The following is an 18,748-nucleotide window of genomic DNA, read 5'->3' on the forward strand; positions in this document are numbered from 1 at the left end:
CCGGCGGTCGCCTTTGTCTCTTGCGCTGCGTCCAGCATTGCAAAGGCGTCAGCGCTCAATTCCCAGGGGCTGAGAAGATCCCAGGCTGCCTTTCTTGCCCTGCTTCTTTTTAAATAATTTTTTTTCTGTATGCTTAAAGACTAAGTCCTTGGCCTAGATTTTTTTTTTTTTCCTTCCATGTTTAAGTCTCTGCATTGAATGAACTAATAAAGATGGATAAGAAATCATTTGAAACCGTTCTGGATGAAATTAGAAAGGTAAATTCTCGTTTTGCATGTTAGTTTAAGCATTTGATGGTAGAATATTCCTCTTGTTGAACACATCAGGTTAGGTGTTTGTGTTCTTTAATAATCACTTCAGGATTCAATAAAGACTAAATTTCGCCTCCGTGTGAAGAGCTGTAATCCTGTGTTGCTGGTGTATCCTAGTTGATGTCAGATATAACAGTGTAAAGCTGCTGTGACATGCTTGCCGTCTTTGAGATATTTTTATTTTCTCAGAAAACAGATTGAAACAACCACTGACCTAACAACACATACTTGAAGAGTGCTCATTTGCAATTGAAATAAGCACTTGTATAAGTTTATCGCAGCATTTTCACTGTGAAGATGAAGAGGAAAAGCTGAAATAACCAATTATCTCTTATTTGGGGGCAGGGGCTGCCTTTGCTTGGTCCGAGCGGAGACGGGGACTTAGTGTGAGGTATCCACCTTTTATATGATGGCTTAGGAGATGAGCGAGCTGATTTCAAAGCTGCACTCCACTGTCCTTATTTAAAACCACGTCTCCCACAGCTCAGGAGTGTGTGCAGACTTTCTCCGGGATGTGAAATCTGGGTTTTGATGTGTGCTCTTAACTGTGCTTGTGCATCTCCTGTTAAAAACTCACTGAGGAAAATACCTACTAGTTGTGGGAAGCAGATATACAAACCTAGGCTTCGTAGTGTCTGGCAGGTCTCTCTTTTCTTTCTGCTCGGAGGTCTGCATTTAATAGGAAAATTAGGGGTAGTGGTTATGACAGTTCCTCAAATGCTGGAAGTGGAAAAGGAGAGGGAGAAAATCAGAACCTCTGAAACTAATGGTTCCTGTCTTGCATTTGAAGTACAAACATGGGATGATGTATTTAACTGTACTTAAGCAGAGGTGATTTCAGTGTCACAGTAGAAGAGTTATGTATCCTGCTAAAGCTATCTTGATGTGAAAATAAAGGGCTTGTTTTGGGTAAGATTGCCTTATGGCAGAAAAGGGATCCTTTGTATTTTTGTAATAGGTGTTTTTTGTTATGATGGGTTGTCTAGGAAAGGTCATTTCCTTTATTGGAACTTGGATGCTACAGAGTAGAGTTTCAGTTCAGCTTCTCTTCGGCATGATGTGCAGCAATGGCTGCAGTTGTAGTATTATTTGGGAACATATTGACTTATAAACCACTGTGCACAAAAACCCCAGGGATGAGTCTTTGTTATCAGAATAGCATTTACTAGAATTTTTGCATAAGGTTATGGTCATAAATTCTCCTTTATAAAACAAGTGTGTTCCGTGCGGTGTAACCAGCTAAAAACTTGACGGCCTAAGATACTTCAGGGGGTGGACTTCCCTCCCAACCTAAGAATTTTTATGGAAAATCTGGGGAAAAAAAAATCAAGGAACAACTTGCTTATGAATACTTTCTCTGAGAATTGATGGTGGGAGGGAGTAATGTTTCAGATATTACTACTGCAGTGCGGCCCTTCAGAATGTGCTCTGTGATTACTAAAGACTTCAAACAAAAGGGTTTTGACGTGATTTTACGCAATTATGTTTCCTCTATGCTGCCTATATTCCTGTAAACAAACCTAACTTACTGTTGATCTAAGGATCAGTTCTGTGCTGTGTTAATAACAGCTGTGCTGTTGCAGTGTAATGTTCATTTTCCAAATGCTTATTTTGTGTCTTTGTTACTAGGTCTTTGTTTAAACTTCATTTCTAGCTCTGCGGTAGAACCTTCTTTATTATGTGATTCACAAGTCAGTAGTTGCATTGGTGTGTTCTATTTTCAGTCCTACAATTAGCAGGAACAGTTATTTCAATGTCTTAATGTGTAGCTTAGTTCTATCTTTCCCCATATATATTTATGATTATTAACAAAATAAAGTTTGTTTGTTTTTTTTATAAATATACATAGCAGTGCTTTCTGTTTGTGTTCTTATTATAAAGTCATTCAGTTGTTGATTTAAGGAGGAAGAGTGACATTTGTTTTGGTAAAGAAGTTGCTATATGGCATACCAGGCTTTTTGCCAAAATACATGAAGAGAAGAAAAAATGAGTGTGAAGAGAGACGTTGTTTTTCCCCTGTGACTTCAGCGTGTCTGGTAGTGTTGGTTTCTTAATGAGGTATAGAAAGGAAGGGGGTTGTCTCAAACTGTGTGCAGGTGGGTTTCTGTGCACCTGTGCTAGTCACAGGTTGTAGTGATGGCAAATCTCACATCTGTCTGTGTGGAGGGATGAGGACAAAAAAAAGAAGGAATAGGGGTAGTTTTTAGAGCTGTTGGGAAGAAGATAGAAATGGGGGTGTGGGTGAAGCTGGAGGTGATTTGAGAATAAGCATCAGAGCTAGCAATAGATGGAGGCCTTGAAAACTGGGGAAGAAAGATGTTTGCACCAGCTTGGGGCAGGAATTCAGCTGTTAACCTGTCGTCTTTGCATCTTGTACCTGTGTCAGTGAGCTGGGTATGAGGAGAGGGAGGAAGCCATGGCTGTTAGATAACCCGTGTGGTTATCAACAAAACTGTCTGGCCACTAAGTCAAAAGTGGTGGCCAGTACTGCATTAAACTGCTGTGCTTCCTTTGTTTTGCATGATTGCATATTAAAGTTTAAACTACAGGAAGGTAACAATGAAATGACATCAACCTCTGGAGCAGGCTTTCTCGTATACTTAATTCTGTCTGTACAGAGTTGTTATCCAGTCTTTTCATAAATTCACTGAAGTAAGATGCTTTGCTAATTATTTTAAAGGGAACATACAAAGAGGTTGTATGAATAATCAATGTATTCTCTTGTTTAACGTAAAGTTGATGCAAACCTTCGAGGCAAAAGGAAGAGTGATGATGATGTTCTCTCAGAAGAGTTTTAAACAACAAAAAAAAAGGCAAAATGAAATAAATCAAATAATGACTTTTTTTAACAGAAGAATTAAATTACATGTCTGCTTTTCGTTGTTCTCTCAGTTATCTAAGGAGTATACTGTTACTTAGAAATATTGCAATGTAATTGATGCAAATGTCATTTTTTAAGGTCAGATTTTTTCGATTAATAGGTTAGTCTAGCAGATGGTTGTGCTATAATTTTTGAGAGACTAATTATGCATCTTTTTTTTCTGTATCTTCTAGGCTGTGTTGACTGAGTACAAATTAAAAGCTATTGAATATGTTCATGGATACTTTTCTAGTGAACAGGTAAAAGTCAGCAATGGTTTTAATGGGAGCTATTGGTTTTGCGTGTTCCGTAATACAGAAAGACAGTGTCTCCAGTCGTACCAGGGCTGCTTGTATTAGCTTTTTTATTTATTAACTGAGTAGATTCAGTCCTCAGTATTATGTCAGCACTAAACTGTTAAAAATAGTTCCAAGTTGTTTTGTTATCGAAATCATTACATTTTTATTCTTGTTGTGTGGGGAAAATTGGAAAAATTTATCATAATGGAATTTAGGATTATTTTGCATATATTTTCTAAACTGGCATGTAGTAATAAGTATCCACCTTATTTTGATACTATGTAGATTTTTTCCTGTTTCTTTTGCTTCTGTTTTCGGGGTTTTTTTGTGTATGTTTGATGAATGTGCTGTTTGAGGTACTGAATGTTTATAAACTTTATCAGAAAGACTTAATTTTTTTATTCTAATACTGTGGCAATTGTGTGTATATGCAAATATATATAGACAAATAAGTATCTCTTTTAAATATTCCCGTAGAAAAACTTTATGTCATAACAGAATTTTTAGGTGCCTACTTAGAAATAAAAAGAACATTAGATGCTGGCAGGCACTGATAATCAAACATCACAGACAGACAGATGTTTTTTAGCAATATACCACTATACTCCAAAAATGGAAAGATCATATTGATGCTATTAGCATAATTTTTTAATATATCTAAAGATTAATTGAAGACCTTTCTGCTGCAGGTTGTTGAGTTACTGAGATACTTTTCCTGGGCTGAACCACAACTCAAAGCAATAAAGGCTTTACAACATGTAAGTTCTTGTGACATAATCTTGTGGAGTAAATTTGCCCTCTTAATCTCATTTTAGTTTTGTGATGTCTGTTTTTGCAACTGCGGGGTCACTCTACCCTTTAATCTCCAAAGTTTCCCCTTCATCTCATTCAATGATATCAAAATATGAAACTTCATACTTTTAACCAGGATATCTTTTCCGACTAAATAGCTTTTACTTTCCTGTGTATCACAAGAATAGATGTAGCCCCTTGTAAGTATTGTTAACTTTCCCGAGTTCTTTGCTTTTGGCAAGTACTTTTTGGAGTTCCCTGTTCAGAATTTAGCATATAGAGTCTTCTTCCCAATGGGAGGGAGAGAATATTAAATATTTACTGAAATACATGATATGAAGCTGTTACTGAGTTGCATTCTGAGTTTAAAATAATTGTACTGCCTTATTTGATATATGCTTTTTTCTTTCTTGCTTACTTGTCAGAAAATAGTGGCAGTTCCAGCATCGAAAATGGTTAATATCCTCAACTGCTTCACATTCAGTAAAGATAAACTTATTGCCCTTGAAATCTTAGCTTCGTAAGTATCTCTCATGTTGTATTTCCTTAACGTGTATTGTTTTACTAGTGTTTGAGATTATAAAACTTAAGATAGAAGGAAGCACTGTGGCCAGTTAAGGTAAGGCATGAATACATTATTGATGGGGCTGTAAAAAGAAGAATTAGCAGTAGACATTGTGGAAAATAGTTCATCTGAGTCTTCAGCATAATGCTACGTGGGCTTCTGCCTGCTGGAAAACTGCCACTTTGGCAGTGTTTTCAGTGGTCTTCAAATCTTGTAGAGAATGAAGTGTGCCATAAGCTTATTTCTGCTCACTGAAATGTGAAAGGCTTGAGAGAGCAGAGTATTCTGGGAATTGACCTTTTTGCATTTGGAAAGCCCTTTAAATATTACATATGTAAAAATGAGTTAAGTAAATAGTTCTTTTAAATTGACACCTTTGATTTACAGATCTAATGTCTATAAAAGATGTATAGATATTCTAAATTTATGTTTACACAGAAAGTTTGGGTTTTTTACTGCTGCTTCAAAGGATCTACTGTTTACATATGTTTATATTGGAACTCTTCTGCCTGGTTTAGAGGATTTATTATATGAAGTGTTGTTCTGTTTTGGGTTGGCGGTTTTTTGCATTAATAATGTCTGCCTCGCATATGAATGCTATATATTACAGCCATCTTGAACATTTTGGCGCATATAAATTCATGATACAAATATCCATAAAACAAACAAGACTTTGGGTGTAGACATGATCTTGCTTTTGGAGTTGAGCTTTAAGAAGCTGTATGAATGTTCCTAGTCTCTTTCAGACCAAAACAAATCAAGGTAGCCTAGAGGAAGTACAGTGGCACATTAAACTAACCTGTTTTGCTTCCCGAAATGATATTGGAGCTCATAGATGCTTTAGTTGCTACTCTTCAGCTGGCGTGGGGGGAAGGTGTGGTAACGTCTTCAGCTGTTGAATTTCTGCAGTGCAAGAGCATAGTAAGGGAGTCGTCATATGGAAGTCCTAACCCAAATCTATGTACTACTTACTTTGCTATTCAAAACTAGAGAGCAAAGCTAAAAGTTCATTCACATTTTAATACCATTCTTTGAGGTGTTTTTCATGTCTTTGTTCAGCATTCTGCTGATTCCATTTCTTCTACTATCCTCCTTTGAGAAGTGCTCCTTTTTGGGGCTGTATTGTATTTCCAGTAGTTTGGATGGGACAGGTAATGTTTGACAGCAGTAAAGATGCTGTGGTCAGGGTTTTGAAAAAGGCAGGTAGAATCAGGCATTAGGGTCCTCATACTTGCCCATTTTGTTGTTGGTATGTCTAGTGTTAGACTCTAGTGGAGAAAGGAAGGGTATTTCATGGAACTGCGTGAGGTGTTTCACTAGCTTTGCAAAACATGGAGAGAATTACGAGGAGTTTCCTCTTTCATTCTGAAGTAAATAAGATGAAAATTTGTTTCCCTATCAGTCTAGCAAGAAACAGTGGCAAACTGAGTAGTTGCTGGTTTTCTGCTGTGGTGAGAATTGTGTGCTAGTAGTAATTAAAGCTTTCTAATGAACTGTTGTGATGAAAAATTCATTTTGTCAACATACTTATCATTGCCATGAAGTTTAGCCATCATTGTCCATTGTTGCTTAGTGGTATTTAATTCTAATATCATGTTTCACTTACAGGTATGAAGTCCATATTTAAGCCTGGGGTTTTTACTGTAATAGTAACAATAATACTATGATCTGAACTAATAAAGTTTTTTTTAATGTACTGTTGGGTACTGGCTGAATAAGTGTTGTTCACTTTTCAGTAGTGCATTATTTCTGATAAGAATATGGAATGGCACTAATCGTCTGTCAATGTCTTTATAGAAATATTGTTGATGCTCAGAATTATCGCCTTATTGAAGATCTCTTCAGAATTAATATGTCAGAGAAGAAAAGATGCAGAAGAATTCTTGAACAGGTAGTCAAGATACTCTAGTATCTGTAATTCTGTCAAATACAGGATTGTTTCCATCCTTATGGTCATTGTGGGGTCAGGAGTTACCATGAAGACACCTGGGAACTACTGGTGGAAGACAAGCTGAAAGAAGCAGCTGCAAAAAGCTATGTAATACATGTGCAAAAAAAGGAGAAGTTTCTGTCAGGCATTAGGGTCATATGGAAAAAGACGTACAGAATTGCAACCAATGCTGAAGGAAACAGTCTACATTTGTTTTAGAGATCAGCAAATTCTTAACCCCAAGTTCAGGAGAAGCAGAGGTGGTCCAAGTAGATTTATTGAAACAAAGGGGACTTTGGCAGAATCTCACGCTATTTGGTCTATTTGGGAAGAAAATTTGAGACAAAGCTTTGAATTGCTCCATGTAGGTTGATTCATGCAGTCTAAATGTCATGAAATAGTAATTGATTTCTTTAAAGCATTGAAATTGATAGCAAATAATGTCCTTTCTTGATTATTTTGCAGGCTTCAAAAACGGGTTGTAAGGCTCCTCATGCTATGATATCATCCTGTGGCATGATTCCTGGCAACCCTTATCCCAAGGGCAAACCAAGCCGCATAAATGGAATTTTCCCAGTAAGCATGACTCTATGCTTTTGCTTTTCACAGCATCCTTGACTTACAGTTCATTATGGTGTAATGAAAACCAGTATTCATATACATGGAAGGAGGAGTGGAATCAAAAGCAATGTTGGTTTTTTGGTTTTTTTTTGTTTTTTTGTTACCCTATTACACATTTATAGGGAACTTGGGTTATTTTTATTTGCCCATTCTTTCTATGCTGCTTCAAGTAAAGATTACTGCATAAATAAGACATTGTTCATGTAAGGAAAACATTGTAAACTCCAGCAGTATTTGGCATAATCAGGAGAGGGGTAAAGAGCCTTACTGGTAGGTTGATAAGGTGACCTAATATGATCACTACAGTACTACTGCTGGTCTTCGTGTAGTTTTTGAACAACCATGTTAAGTATTTACTGTGAACACTTAAGGGACTGCAAAATGTAAATTATCATGTCCACAAATCAAAATGCAGAATTCTAATTATGTCAGAAACATGGACTGTTTAATATGCATCTCTTTACAAAAGCTCAGTGTATAAACCAAGCAATTGGAATGCTCTTATTGTTTTACAAGCCTAGATCACAGTTGCTTTTTCCGGACAAACATGGTTTAAGTAACACTCAGAATATTCAAAAACTTGAATGTAGTTTAGAAAAAAAATCAAATATGGCAGAAATTCTATAGCAAGATTTACTTCTAAATTAATACTTAATAATTTAATTTTCTTTTGTTTCAGGGAACTCCTATCAAAAAGGACACAGAAGAATGTACTAATGAAGGAAAGGGAATAGCAGCCCGTATACTTGGACCATCCAAACCGGTATGTCTAAAAAATGAGTAAAGTAAATGAAACTTTAAGAAAAAAAAAAATCCAACCACAAGGCAATTCAATGTGGGTTTTATATAAAATGCTGTTACGTTGCAAGAAGACTGTAGAGCAGCAATTTAAACATGGCTAAACTTCTATAATAAAGGTAATAGGACCTAGTATTTGTTTATTCAACTTGAAAAGAAGCTCTGGTTTGTATCTTGGGGGGACAGGATTCTCTAGTGGATACAATATGAGTGCATTGTATTTAAAGTACGGTAGCAGAAGACAAAATTAGAAGCATTTTTAGTAGTTCATCATGAGCTAGTGGAAGTTTTAGATACAAATCCATGCAATTTTTTATTACAATCTCTTAGGGTTTCCCACATGAACATAAAAAATGCCTGCATCTTGGAAACTTGAATTACAACAGTGCCTTAGAAGGAGGTTCTTGTTTCTTAACAAGACAGCTGATTTGTATTTCAAAATTTTTGAGCATGTGGGACAAACTTTCAGTGAACCTGATACTACTTTGAAAGACTGTCCAAGTGTTTTTTATTATGACATATTTCCCACTAAGCTGTATTATTGTAAAGGGACAGGTAACTCCAAAAGTATTTGTTGATTTTTAAATGTGCTAAATCTTTCAAATGAGAAGTCAGTCCAAGACTGCAGAGTGTGAAAACTAGAAGACAGGATGGAGTTCCCTTTCCCACCTGTGTTCAGTATTGTATTAAACTCTAAAGGTGTGGTAGTGATGTTTGTTTCATTCTTTTCAGAAAGAGTGAAATATTTGCAGTCACTATGGATGTTATGAAGAAATTTGCTATCAAATATTTTTCCAGTGAAGAACAGCTTCTGTAATAGTATCTGAATGTTAGCTATATGTCTGAAAAACATTAGGTAATGCTTTCACTATTGCTTCTTCCATTTGTTTTTTGTTTATGTAGGCTCCATCAACCTACAATCCACACAAACCAGTTCCATACCCCATCCCACCATGTCGGCCACATGCAACTATTGCACCAAGTAAGGCTTCTATATGTTTTAGCTTGATGCTATTGTTTCATCCATTTGCCTTTTAAGTGATAAGTGTCAAGTATCAGTTTCTCTGACCATGATCATATCTGAAATTGGCTTGCACTCTCTAAGTATGCTCTGGGTAATGGTTTCCTGTCATGACTGCAGAGTTGATAAAAAGAGGAATATATTGACTTCTTTCTCCAACATCTGCGTCATAAGGAAAATTGACAATCCTGTTCTAATGACAAAATATTTCATTTATGAGGTGGCATTGTGCATGTTAGACAAGGCTGTGTCTTTGTTGCAATGTTTGACCAAGGTTTAGGCTTTGGCTTGACAAGTTTGTTGACTTGTAACTGTTGTACCAAACTTAGGACATGGTCAGGCACTTAGGACATGGTCAGGCACAGATCTGAATTGGGTGGATATATTGTAGGAACTTGCTGAAGGATGGTAATCTGTTTCTCAGTTGAAGGGGTAATGTTTCTCAGTTGCCTTCAGCTTTACTTTCTCTCCATAACAATGGAGAGCAAACAGTTTCTGAAAAGCAAAGTTTAGGCATGCAGATTTCAGTCTCAGAAGGGACCTAGTGATTGCCTTTTCCTGTGTTTGGTCTGATTATTCCTAGCCTTGTGCCTGGGGTAAGATTGAGGCTTTCTCTCTTTGCTCTGCTGCATTAGTTTGATTCCATACATTTTTGGAAGGGAGCAAGGCAATTGCCATTTATTTGGAAGAATAGCTTGGAGTACTTATGTATTCAGGCTCTGGTCTTTTTGAGCAGGAGCTGAAAGCTTTTCCTGATCTTACCATTCTGTACTGCAAAACAAGGAGTGCTCTGGGTAGGAAGCTTGCTTTTCACTCATGTTAGGGATTTCAGGGAGTGTTTAAGGTATTTGATAAGAAAGTGTGGTAGAGCTCTTAGCATGCATGTTGAAAGCTGAGTCAGCTAACCAACTTGATGTCTGCAAATCTCCTTACAGTTAGTTTGGAGAAATGGGCACTACTAGTAAAGTGAGTCAGATGATTTGTGTCCTAGAAATGACTTGCTCCCCAGAAAGTGTACAGGAAACTTGCAGACTAGCCCAAATTTATATTAAGTAAATCTCATCCAAAGTAAGTTAGGGCACAAAATTTGGCCTGTGACTGAATGTAAGTATTAGTATGTTTTAGGATATGAAACAGCTTTTGAGGTTTCAGGGCCTTATTAGGCTGCAACATGGTTTTTGAAAAAAACTCTTGTGACAACAGAACTCATAATTGATGATTTTTTTAATATATATATATTTAAAAATATGTTTAATGATATTGCAGATGCTGACCTGAAACTATTGAATGTGATTGTTTTCAAGCAGTAGTCAGAATGGTCAGAATGATGTTTTGTTTTCTGCTTCTTATATGTATTGGTTTAACATTTCCTTCCTGGGTGACGCAATGATAGTTAGCTACTTTTCTGATTTTCAGCCAAGAGTTGTCATGCAAATCTTAACATTAGGTGGAACTCTTATGAAACAGTGAAATCAGAGAGAATTGGGTATGACAAATTACTGTGCTTTTAGTATTGTTCAAGTGCTACATTTTCCCATGAATTGTAAGTTCTTATGCTCTTAAAATACTCATTCAGGTCCACTGTGAAGTGTATTTATGTTTCTGTGATTTAAATTCTGATGTTCTTCATCAGAACTGTATGCCACAGCCATACAACAATTTGACTTGGTCCAAAGAATAAGGGAGGAAAAAAGGTATTTTTTTTATATGTTAAGTACAGGAAATATTTTATACTAAAATTATTTGCTAACCCACTTGAATTTCTTAACATTTAAAGACATACTGAAAAATTGTAGACTAAGTGTTTGAGATGGGACATTTTTCTCTGAATTTTCTGACTAGTGTTGGAGGGCTGATCATGGTCACTGGCATATGTCTGGCTCTTTTGTTTGTCAAGGCTTTAATGTTAAAGGAAGAGTTGCAACAGTCTTTAAGTTAGGAGTAGAAAAAGAACAAATAATGCTGAAGACACTCTGAATCACTCCTCCAGTTTGAGTTTTTCAGGCAAACTGGAACTGAAACCAATTGAAACCTGGCTTTTTCAGGCTCTTTGAAGAGAACTGCCCTTAATAAAATTTGGATGACAGTGCACGTCATTCAGGCAGACATTGGCAAAAGCCAGCATCCAGCCTGGATGATTAACTGGTCTGGCTGTTTGGTGAAGGATTGTCTTACAATCTTGAAAACGTTCTTTTAAAGGCAAAGACACTGATTCATTTAGATGTGGGTTCTTCTGACAACCGAGATGTGTATTGCATTTGTTCTTTTAGGTGCTTACAACAATGCTGGCTTAGTTCCAATGGGTAATGTCATAGCTCCAGGCTTACCAGCTCCTCAGCCATACACTGCTAATCAAGTGGTATCAGGTAAAGCATGCATACCTTTAAAAATGTCGATGGTATTTTTTTCTAATTCATTGTTGTGAATGGATCATTCACTGCTGGAGTTACATTTGCTTTTAAATAACAAGCTGTTGTTCTCTGTTTAGAAAATGAAGACCTTTCCAGCCAGGCAAAACCTTCCCAAAATCAAGGTAAATTGCAAGTCTGCAGGGGGATTCTTGTGTTGATTGTGTCTTTGTTATTTGTTCAGAAAATGTAAATAACTCATTTGTTTAGTGGGACTTTCATAAGCCTCTAAGTGTTTACCTACTGTTGGAATAGGTTCCCTTCAGAGTTGAGAAAAAAAAAAATCATCTCAGGCATTTGGCACTTAAAATTTGGTCTTTTGTTTTAGCTCATTAAAGTTTTAAAATCTTCAGCATATAATTATGTGAGAAATCATGTAAAAAACTAAATCAAAATATTCTTTGCCGTGTAGTGCACTGAAACACTTCATTAATATCTTTGCCATTGTAAAACTTTGGACATCTATTTGAAAACTCATTCACATTTTAATTTCATATGTTAACTGCAATGGGAAGCTAGGAATAAAAGAGAGAGATTCTTGTTTGTAGTTTGTTGAAATCCATATATAGAATGTCTTATCCCAGACTGATACATCCAACTATGTCTACCTGCATTTTTGTCTTACCCTTGAAATTTCAATTCTTTTTCCAGAAGAGAGAGTTGTGCATATTTTTCTCTATTTGTGTGGTACTTTGTACACTTAGTACAGATCATAATAGTAAATCTGATTATGAACTACATATACAAAGGCTTTAGTAATACTATGTTAGGTTTGACAAAACAGAAACCGAGAATCTACTGACTATTGAGTCAGGCATATTAACAAGTACCCAAAATAGATAAGATGACTGTGATAAGTGTAGCTCCTGTAAATATTTCGGGTGCGGCGGTGGCGGCAGTTGTGTTTTGTCTTTTCTCCTCTATACCCAGGGATGGTTCTACAGAAATGTTCCTGTTTCAAAGAATCACTTTATTCATATATACCCCTTTAAGTGTGCATGTTTTTACAAGGAAGTTTATACAGCGAAATGAATACACTGTAAGGAATAGAATCTTCTCTTAGGAGGAGAAATTCAGCGACAGCTCTGTGTTCTATTGCAGCAGTATCTCTCTCGTGATTATTTTGGCAATCAGGATTAACAACTGTGATCTTTAGGAGAGTCTTCAGCTTGGAAACAGGATGAGGAAAGGACAAAATCCAGGGCTGAGCAGTCCGAGTCTAGGTTTTTGGAAAAGAATATGTAAAAGGAAATTGTTTGCAAACTTGCTAGTTTTAGAGTTTCAAGTTACATAAACCAGGAGTCTGTCATATCAACTTAGGTCCAAAATTTTAAAGAACCTGGTTTTGGGTTTGTGTGTGTATATGTGGAATTGGGCAAGAGGGGAATCTAAGCTGTTACAGAGTTATGGGTGATGAGTTTGATTGGTTGGATCAGTGACTTGCTTACAGTTGAACAGATTATTTTAAAAGTAAAATAAAGCATGAGGGTTGTTTGAGAGGAATGATTAATTAACACATTCATATTCCACAGGAAACTAGATAGAGGCCTATCAAGGGTTTTGACATGTCAGTGTTCATAAATGCAGCTTCTTTGCATTAACCCCCACATCGCCATTCAGAATGTGCCTGCCTGTTTTCCTCCAGCTTGACTGATGTCTCTAACTGACTTTGTAGGGTTGATATAAGCTGATATTCCTAGTGGCAGGTGCTTGCCTCAATTATAGACACCTGACTTCAGACTCACAGAAATATTTGTTGATAAGGTCCAGTGCCAATGTTAGTTTAATACTGTAGTGTGATACATGAATTTAAAAGTGTACCTTCTTAGAATCAAAATCTGAAGGAAACACAGTGAAGAGAATGACCTGATTTTGAAGGAAAGAAAAATACCAGCACCTGAAATCGGCTTTCTTCAGTTGTTGACTAAACTTCTCTGAAATCATGATACATTGAATTAACTGGTTCTGAAGGAAATTCTGACCTTCAGTGAGAGTGGATGCAGAGGAGCCCAGGTGATCTGATGCCGATTGAATATTAGATCCGGTTTGGGTACTGCCAGATGTTAGGGACCAGAGGGAGGGTGTTTACCTGTATCACTTAGACATTCTTACGGAGTATATTTCAGTATATCTCACTGTCTTGCATGAGATCATGAAGAGGTAGCAGATGTCACAAAGTGTTTTGAAGAGGAGTGGTAGCCTACATGATGTACAACTTGTGTGATGTGTTTGTGTGTACCTTTTTGTTTTGTTTTCATAGACTCCAGTGTTCATTGTTTATATACAGACATTGTGTGTTAGCTATTGCCTGTGTATCATATTTGAAATGCTGTACAAAATGTGTTTGTGTTGATTTCAAACATTTCTGCCAGTTTCAAGTATTCTTACCAGTTTTGTTTCTTTGCAGCTTTTTCTGCACAAGCGAATCAGCTCTTTACTCCTCATGGTTCTAATCCTTCAACACCTGCTGCTACTCCAGTCCCTACCCCATCACCTGTCAAGGCAATAAGCCATCCATTAGCACCTGCAACTCCACTCATCTCTGGGATGAACATGTCTACTCCTGTCCTTCCTGTTTTCCCAGGACAGGTCTCCTCTTCCATCCATACATCTCAGCCATCCACGCCAACCCCTACTGTCATCAAATCCCTTTCATTGCCTGGTGTTCCTGTCACATCTGTTCACAGTGCAACCTCTACTCCTATCCCTGCAGTTTTTTCTGGGCTGGCTTCTATACCCACTGCTACGCCAGCTCTGCAAGGTTCTTCCACACCGTGTGCCACACCTGTGCCTACTGAAGCTTTCGCATCTGCTGCTGCACCATTTGCTGGCCTCCCGTTTTCTGCAACCTCTTCAATTGCTTCCTCTAATAATCCCACTCCATTGTCATCAGTTTTTGCTGGCCTTCCTTTGTCCTTGCCACCCAACGCCCAAGGGATTTCTAGTCCTGTTCCATCTACAATTGCTAATTCTCCTGCCACTACCATTCCTGGTTCACTTAGCTTGCCTAACCCAATTTTGTCTGTCTTAAAGGGATTTCTGACATCAAATGACACTTCATTAATCAGTTCATCTGCTTTACCTTCTGCTATGACAAGTGAGCTTGCTTCTTTATCCGCTCTCGCTAATCAAAGCTCTGACCCTCCCACTTCCTCTGTCAACAAATGTTACACTCCATCAGCCACCCCCACCCCACAACGTTCCTCCACACCCGGGCTGGCCATTTTTCCAGGTCTTCCATCCCCATCTGTAGCCAATTCTAGTTCCACTCCTCCAACATTGCCTGCACAGTCACCTTTAACCACTTCGCCATCGATTATGCCAGTCAACTGTGGCTCATCAGCCTCCCTCTTGCATGGCACAAGCCCTACTAATCCTGATCAGCAGCTCTCATCAGCCCCAGCTGCCACAAGTATCCCAGTTCTGGTCAAAACAGAACCCATGAGTCCTACCCTCTCGGCCTTCAAAGGTCCTTCTCATTCGGCTGGCCCTTCTCATGGCACTATAGGACTGTCAGCACTCGGGCGTGCGTACAGCTCAGCAGCTTCAGTGCCAGTCAGTTTACCCAGTTCCCTGAATCCAGCGCTATCAGGTCTCTCCTCTTTGAGTGCTCCTCTAAACAATTCCAGTTCTCTGGCTTCCATTTCCCTCGCCCCACATGGCTCCTCTGCTCCCATTGCCCCTGTGTTCAATGGACTTCCTCCTTTTACGTCTCTAACCAGTAACTTTGCTTTTACTGGTAATCCAGCACTTACGCCACCCGTCACTCTCCCAGGGTCTTTGTTAGCTACTCCGTCTACAACCGCTTCAGCTGTGTCTGCCCCTCATGTGAGTTCCACTGCCGCCGTACTCTCAGGACTCGCCGCCTCAGCAACAGTCTCTGCTCCACCCTTCTCGCTTAATTTGTCCAGTGCCGTCCCTTCCCTTTTTTCTGTTGCCCAGGGACCTCTGGGATCATCAAACCCATCCTTCCCTGGTTTTCCTGTCTCTAACACACCCTCTGTCACTCCTGCTCTCCCTTCTTTCCCTGGCCTCCAGGCATCTTCTGCAGTAGCAGCAGTTGCACCGTTGCCGGCAGCTGCCACAGCCCCATCTCCGGCTCCGGTCCTGCCAGGGTTTGCCTCGGCCTTTAGCTCAAACTTCAACTCTGCACTTGTTGCACAGGCTGGGTATGTTTCTGTTTCTGAAGGAGGTCAGAACCATTTCTTTTTCTCTTGAGCAAAACACTGATTTTACTTTAGGCGTAGACATTATTTTCGCTCGTAGTTAGTAATTACAGCTAATTTTTAAAGTTAGTTCACCAGTAGATTTCCACGTGTCTTTAGAAACAGGTAGAGTAGTTACTAAATAGGTTGTCCTCAGTAGTCCCCGTTACGACAGTCTAATCCAGTGAGGTGCTGAGTGATCTTATTTCCCAGATGAGGATACTTGGCACCTCCTAGGCTTTTACAAGAATGAATTCCACGTGGGCATCCATTGACCCATTCAGGTAATAGCAGACAATATCGTAGATGTTCCTATGTTTTAAGGAAGTACTCAGCATTAACTTTAGTCTGTAAAGGTGTTTTTGTGTGCAAATTGTAGGTACAGCCGAGGTACAAAAATTTCTGAGTTCCCTTCTTAGGTGTGCTCCAGACAGTCTTGGTTTGTGTGTGCATGAATAATTTGTAGGTGGGTAGAGACTCGGCTTCTGTTTGGAAATTCTGGCCTTTATGAGGTTTAGAAAAAGAGGTGCTTTTCTAATTTATATAGACATAATGTTAGAGAGAGAGAAACATAGGATAAAACATGATGCAAATATTCCTAATAATAGCCACATCTTGACATTCTTTCAGCTTGACTTCTGGACTACAGACACCGGGAAACGCAGTTTTTCCTGGTCTTTTATCTCTCCCTGGTATCCCTGGCTTTCCCCAAAGTGCCGCACAGTCTTCCTTGCAGGAATTGCAGCATAGTGCGGCTGCACAGTCAGCACTACTACAGGTAACGTACTTATTTGTTATTACTATTTTGCTTCCAGTAATCGTTTGAGCATGTACTTGGGTGTTAACTTCTTGGGATTAGTTTAAGTCAGTAAATGGTTAAAACCCCTAACTTGTTTGAGAACTGATTACAAGGATGATGATAAAGAACAACTCATATTAACTTCTTACTCAAGGCCAATGTACAGTGCTTCTGAACATTATGAATGTGATTAAACCTTTTTTGAAAACTTTGTAAAATGAGGAGGGGTGAAAGAAAAAAGAAAGGGCATGCAAGTGAATTTTGTTGCTAGGTTTGTGTTAAATCTAATGAGCTGACCATGTAGTTGCAAAATTTGTGCTCAGTTCCAGTCTGATATTTTAATACTTAAAGATTTCTGTGGACAACCACTTTGTGAGTTATGTGCCCCCCTACACATGCAATCAGATTGTCTTGAATTTGTGTCTGCTGTGGTTGTGCCTTTTTCTTCATAGTTCCCACAGATACAATTGTTGTAATATAAGCTTGAGGTGGCTTTAGGTAGTGTGTGCTGTCATCATCTCTCTTGTCCATGAAACAACTTGTTTCAGTCATCAACCTGCATAAGTTAACTGAAACTGTCATCAGAGTTTGTATTTAGATGTTTAGTTTGCCTCTGTTAAAAGTGGTCTCTGTACAGATTAAGGATTCTGGTAGAAAATTTGTCCTTTTCTACAAAATACTAAAAGAGGCAGTTGAGTCTCATGAATTAATGTTTCCTCTCTTCTGTGACATGTCAGTTTTTGAAATGGAGCATGTGTCTAAGTACTGTTCCATATGCAGAATATTGTCAGATATCTTTTGAATATCAGGGGAAATAGAAGCAGCAAATTACGTAATCTAGACCATACTGCTTTTGCAGCTCAGGAATTTATTTATTCTGTAGAAATCTATGTACACAGATTGCATTGAGGAGATGTCAGTTTTCTTGTTTACAAGTTCCAGTCACTAAAATTAACACTTAGCTACTTGAGCAATGAAGATAAAAAAAGTTCAAAGTCAGTGAAATACTGCAGCTCCTGATTAAACTATGCCTTCCAAATCAACTATGACTTACTCCACTGGAAAAGTAAACGCTATTAACGCTTCTTCATTTTTCCTCTTAATCCAACTGCTTTCCTCATTCTCTGGTATTTCAGAGCAATGGTTGCACTACAGTTTAACATCTGCATATACGTGCATTGCTCATCTCTGTTCTTTGCATACTTCAGATTGTACTTTATTTTGGCTTGAGTAGGAGTGGTATTGTGCCTGAAATTTTGCTTGATTTAGATTGTTTGCTTGTTTCTTTGTTTTTATCAGTGCTGTTTCCTAACTTCTTCTCTTCCTTGAAGGCACATTCTGCTTCTGCTCTGGAGAACTATACAGCTCAGCCTGAAGGTTTTGCTAACTATCCGTCAACACCAGGAACACCATTTTCATTGCAGACAAGTCTGCCCCAGAGTGGATGGCAATAAATACCTGACATTTTTAAAGACTGCAGTGGTTGCTTGACAGAGCCTGATCCTATTCACTTTGAAGGCTGTCTCCGTGTCAGTGGGAGCATGGTCTGAAATGGGGAAAGAGGGGGAAGACATGAGGGTAAAATGATTCCAGGAGGCTGTGTCAGATGTCAAACCTAATTTGTGATTGCATTTAATTCGTTCAGGGTCTGATCCTGTGAATTGCTGAGCATCCTTGACTCTCCTTTTAGCTTATGAATTGAATGTTTGGTGTCTTACAGGATCAGGAACATTCAAACAGATGTTTATGTAAATAGAGCAATTGGCTGTCAAACTGAATGAGGAGAACAAGTATACTTACTAGTGTGTATAAGCACCTATCCTTCTGTTATGTTTTTTATGGTATATGTGGTTAATACAGAATGAGATCTAGACTGAAACTAGATACTTAAAGCTGTAGACGAGCTTTCATCTAGATGCACACTTCTTGTGTGTGCATAGGTCAAGGTCAGTTTCTGGTTCTTCGGATCTTCTCTTTGTATGCGTGCGGATGTCCTGCTAGCATCAGCGGTATGGTAAGGGAGGCTAGATCGGAGGGGTGTTGGGGTTTTCTTACGCTTTGAAATATTGTCATGGGCTTGCTGCTGAATTGAGTACTCCTTTGTCTGTATCTGACCAGGAGAGCTAGGAAATCATGCTG

General features: G+C 38.4%; 1 protein-coding gene across 1 annotated transcript; it reads left to right on the top strand.

Annotated features, from left to right (window-relative positions):
* Positions 1 to 212: 212 nt before the first annotated feature.
* On the top strand, positions 213 to 18,408 carry PROSER1 (proline and serine rich 1). Its single transcript, XM_009709303.1, has 13 exons — positions 213 to 257; positions 3,366 to 3,431; positions 4,160 to 4,228; positions 4,688 to 4,782; positions 6,625 to 6,718; positions 7,223 to 7,333; positions 8,058 to 8,141; positions 9,080 to 9,158; positions 11,468 to 11,563; positions 11,686 to 11,730; positions 14,013 to 15,774; positions 16,441 to 16,588; positions 17,941 to 18,408. The coding sequence occupies exons 1-13, from the start codon at positions 213 to 215 to the stop codon at positions 18,061 to 18,063; spliced, it is 2,817 nt and encodes a 938-aa protein (XP_009707605.1). The 3' UTR covers positions 18,064 to 18,408.
* Positions 18,409 to 18,748: the final 340 nt, after the last annotated feature.

This window comes from Cariama cristata, unplaced genomic scaffold, assembly GCF_000690535.1.
Source record: "Cariama cristata isolate BGI_N322 unplaced genomic scaffold, ASM69053v1 scaffold3081, whole genome shotgun sequence".
Lineage (NCBI taxonomy): Eukaryota > Metazoa > Chordata > Aves > Cariamiformes > Cariamidae > Cariama > Cariama cristata.

What these genes read in the sequence shown, in the direction of transcription:
- PROSER1 (XM_009709303.1), top strand. Translation starts at nt 213, where the DNA reads ATGGATAAGAAATCATTTGAAACCGTTCTGGATGAAATTAGAAAG. An exon ending in CAATAAAGGCTTTACAACAT is followed by an intron (nt 4,229 to 4,687) that starts GTAAGTTCTTGT and finishes CTTACTTGTCAG; the next exon opens with AAAATAGTGGCAGTTCCAGC. An exon ending in GCCCTTGAAATCTTAGCTTC is followed by an intron (nt 4,783 to 6,624) that starts GTAAGTATCTCT and finishes ATGTCTTTATAG; the next exon opens with AAATATTGTTGATGCTCAGA.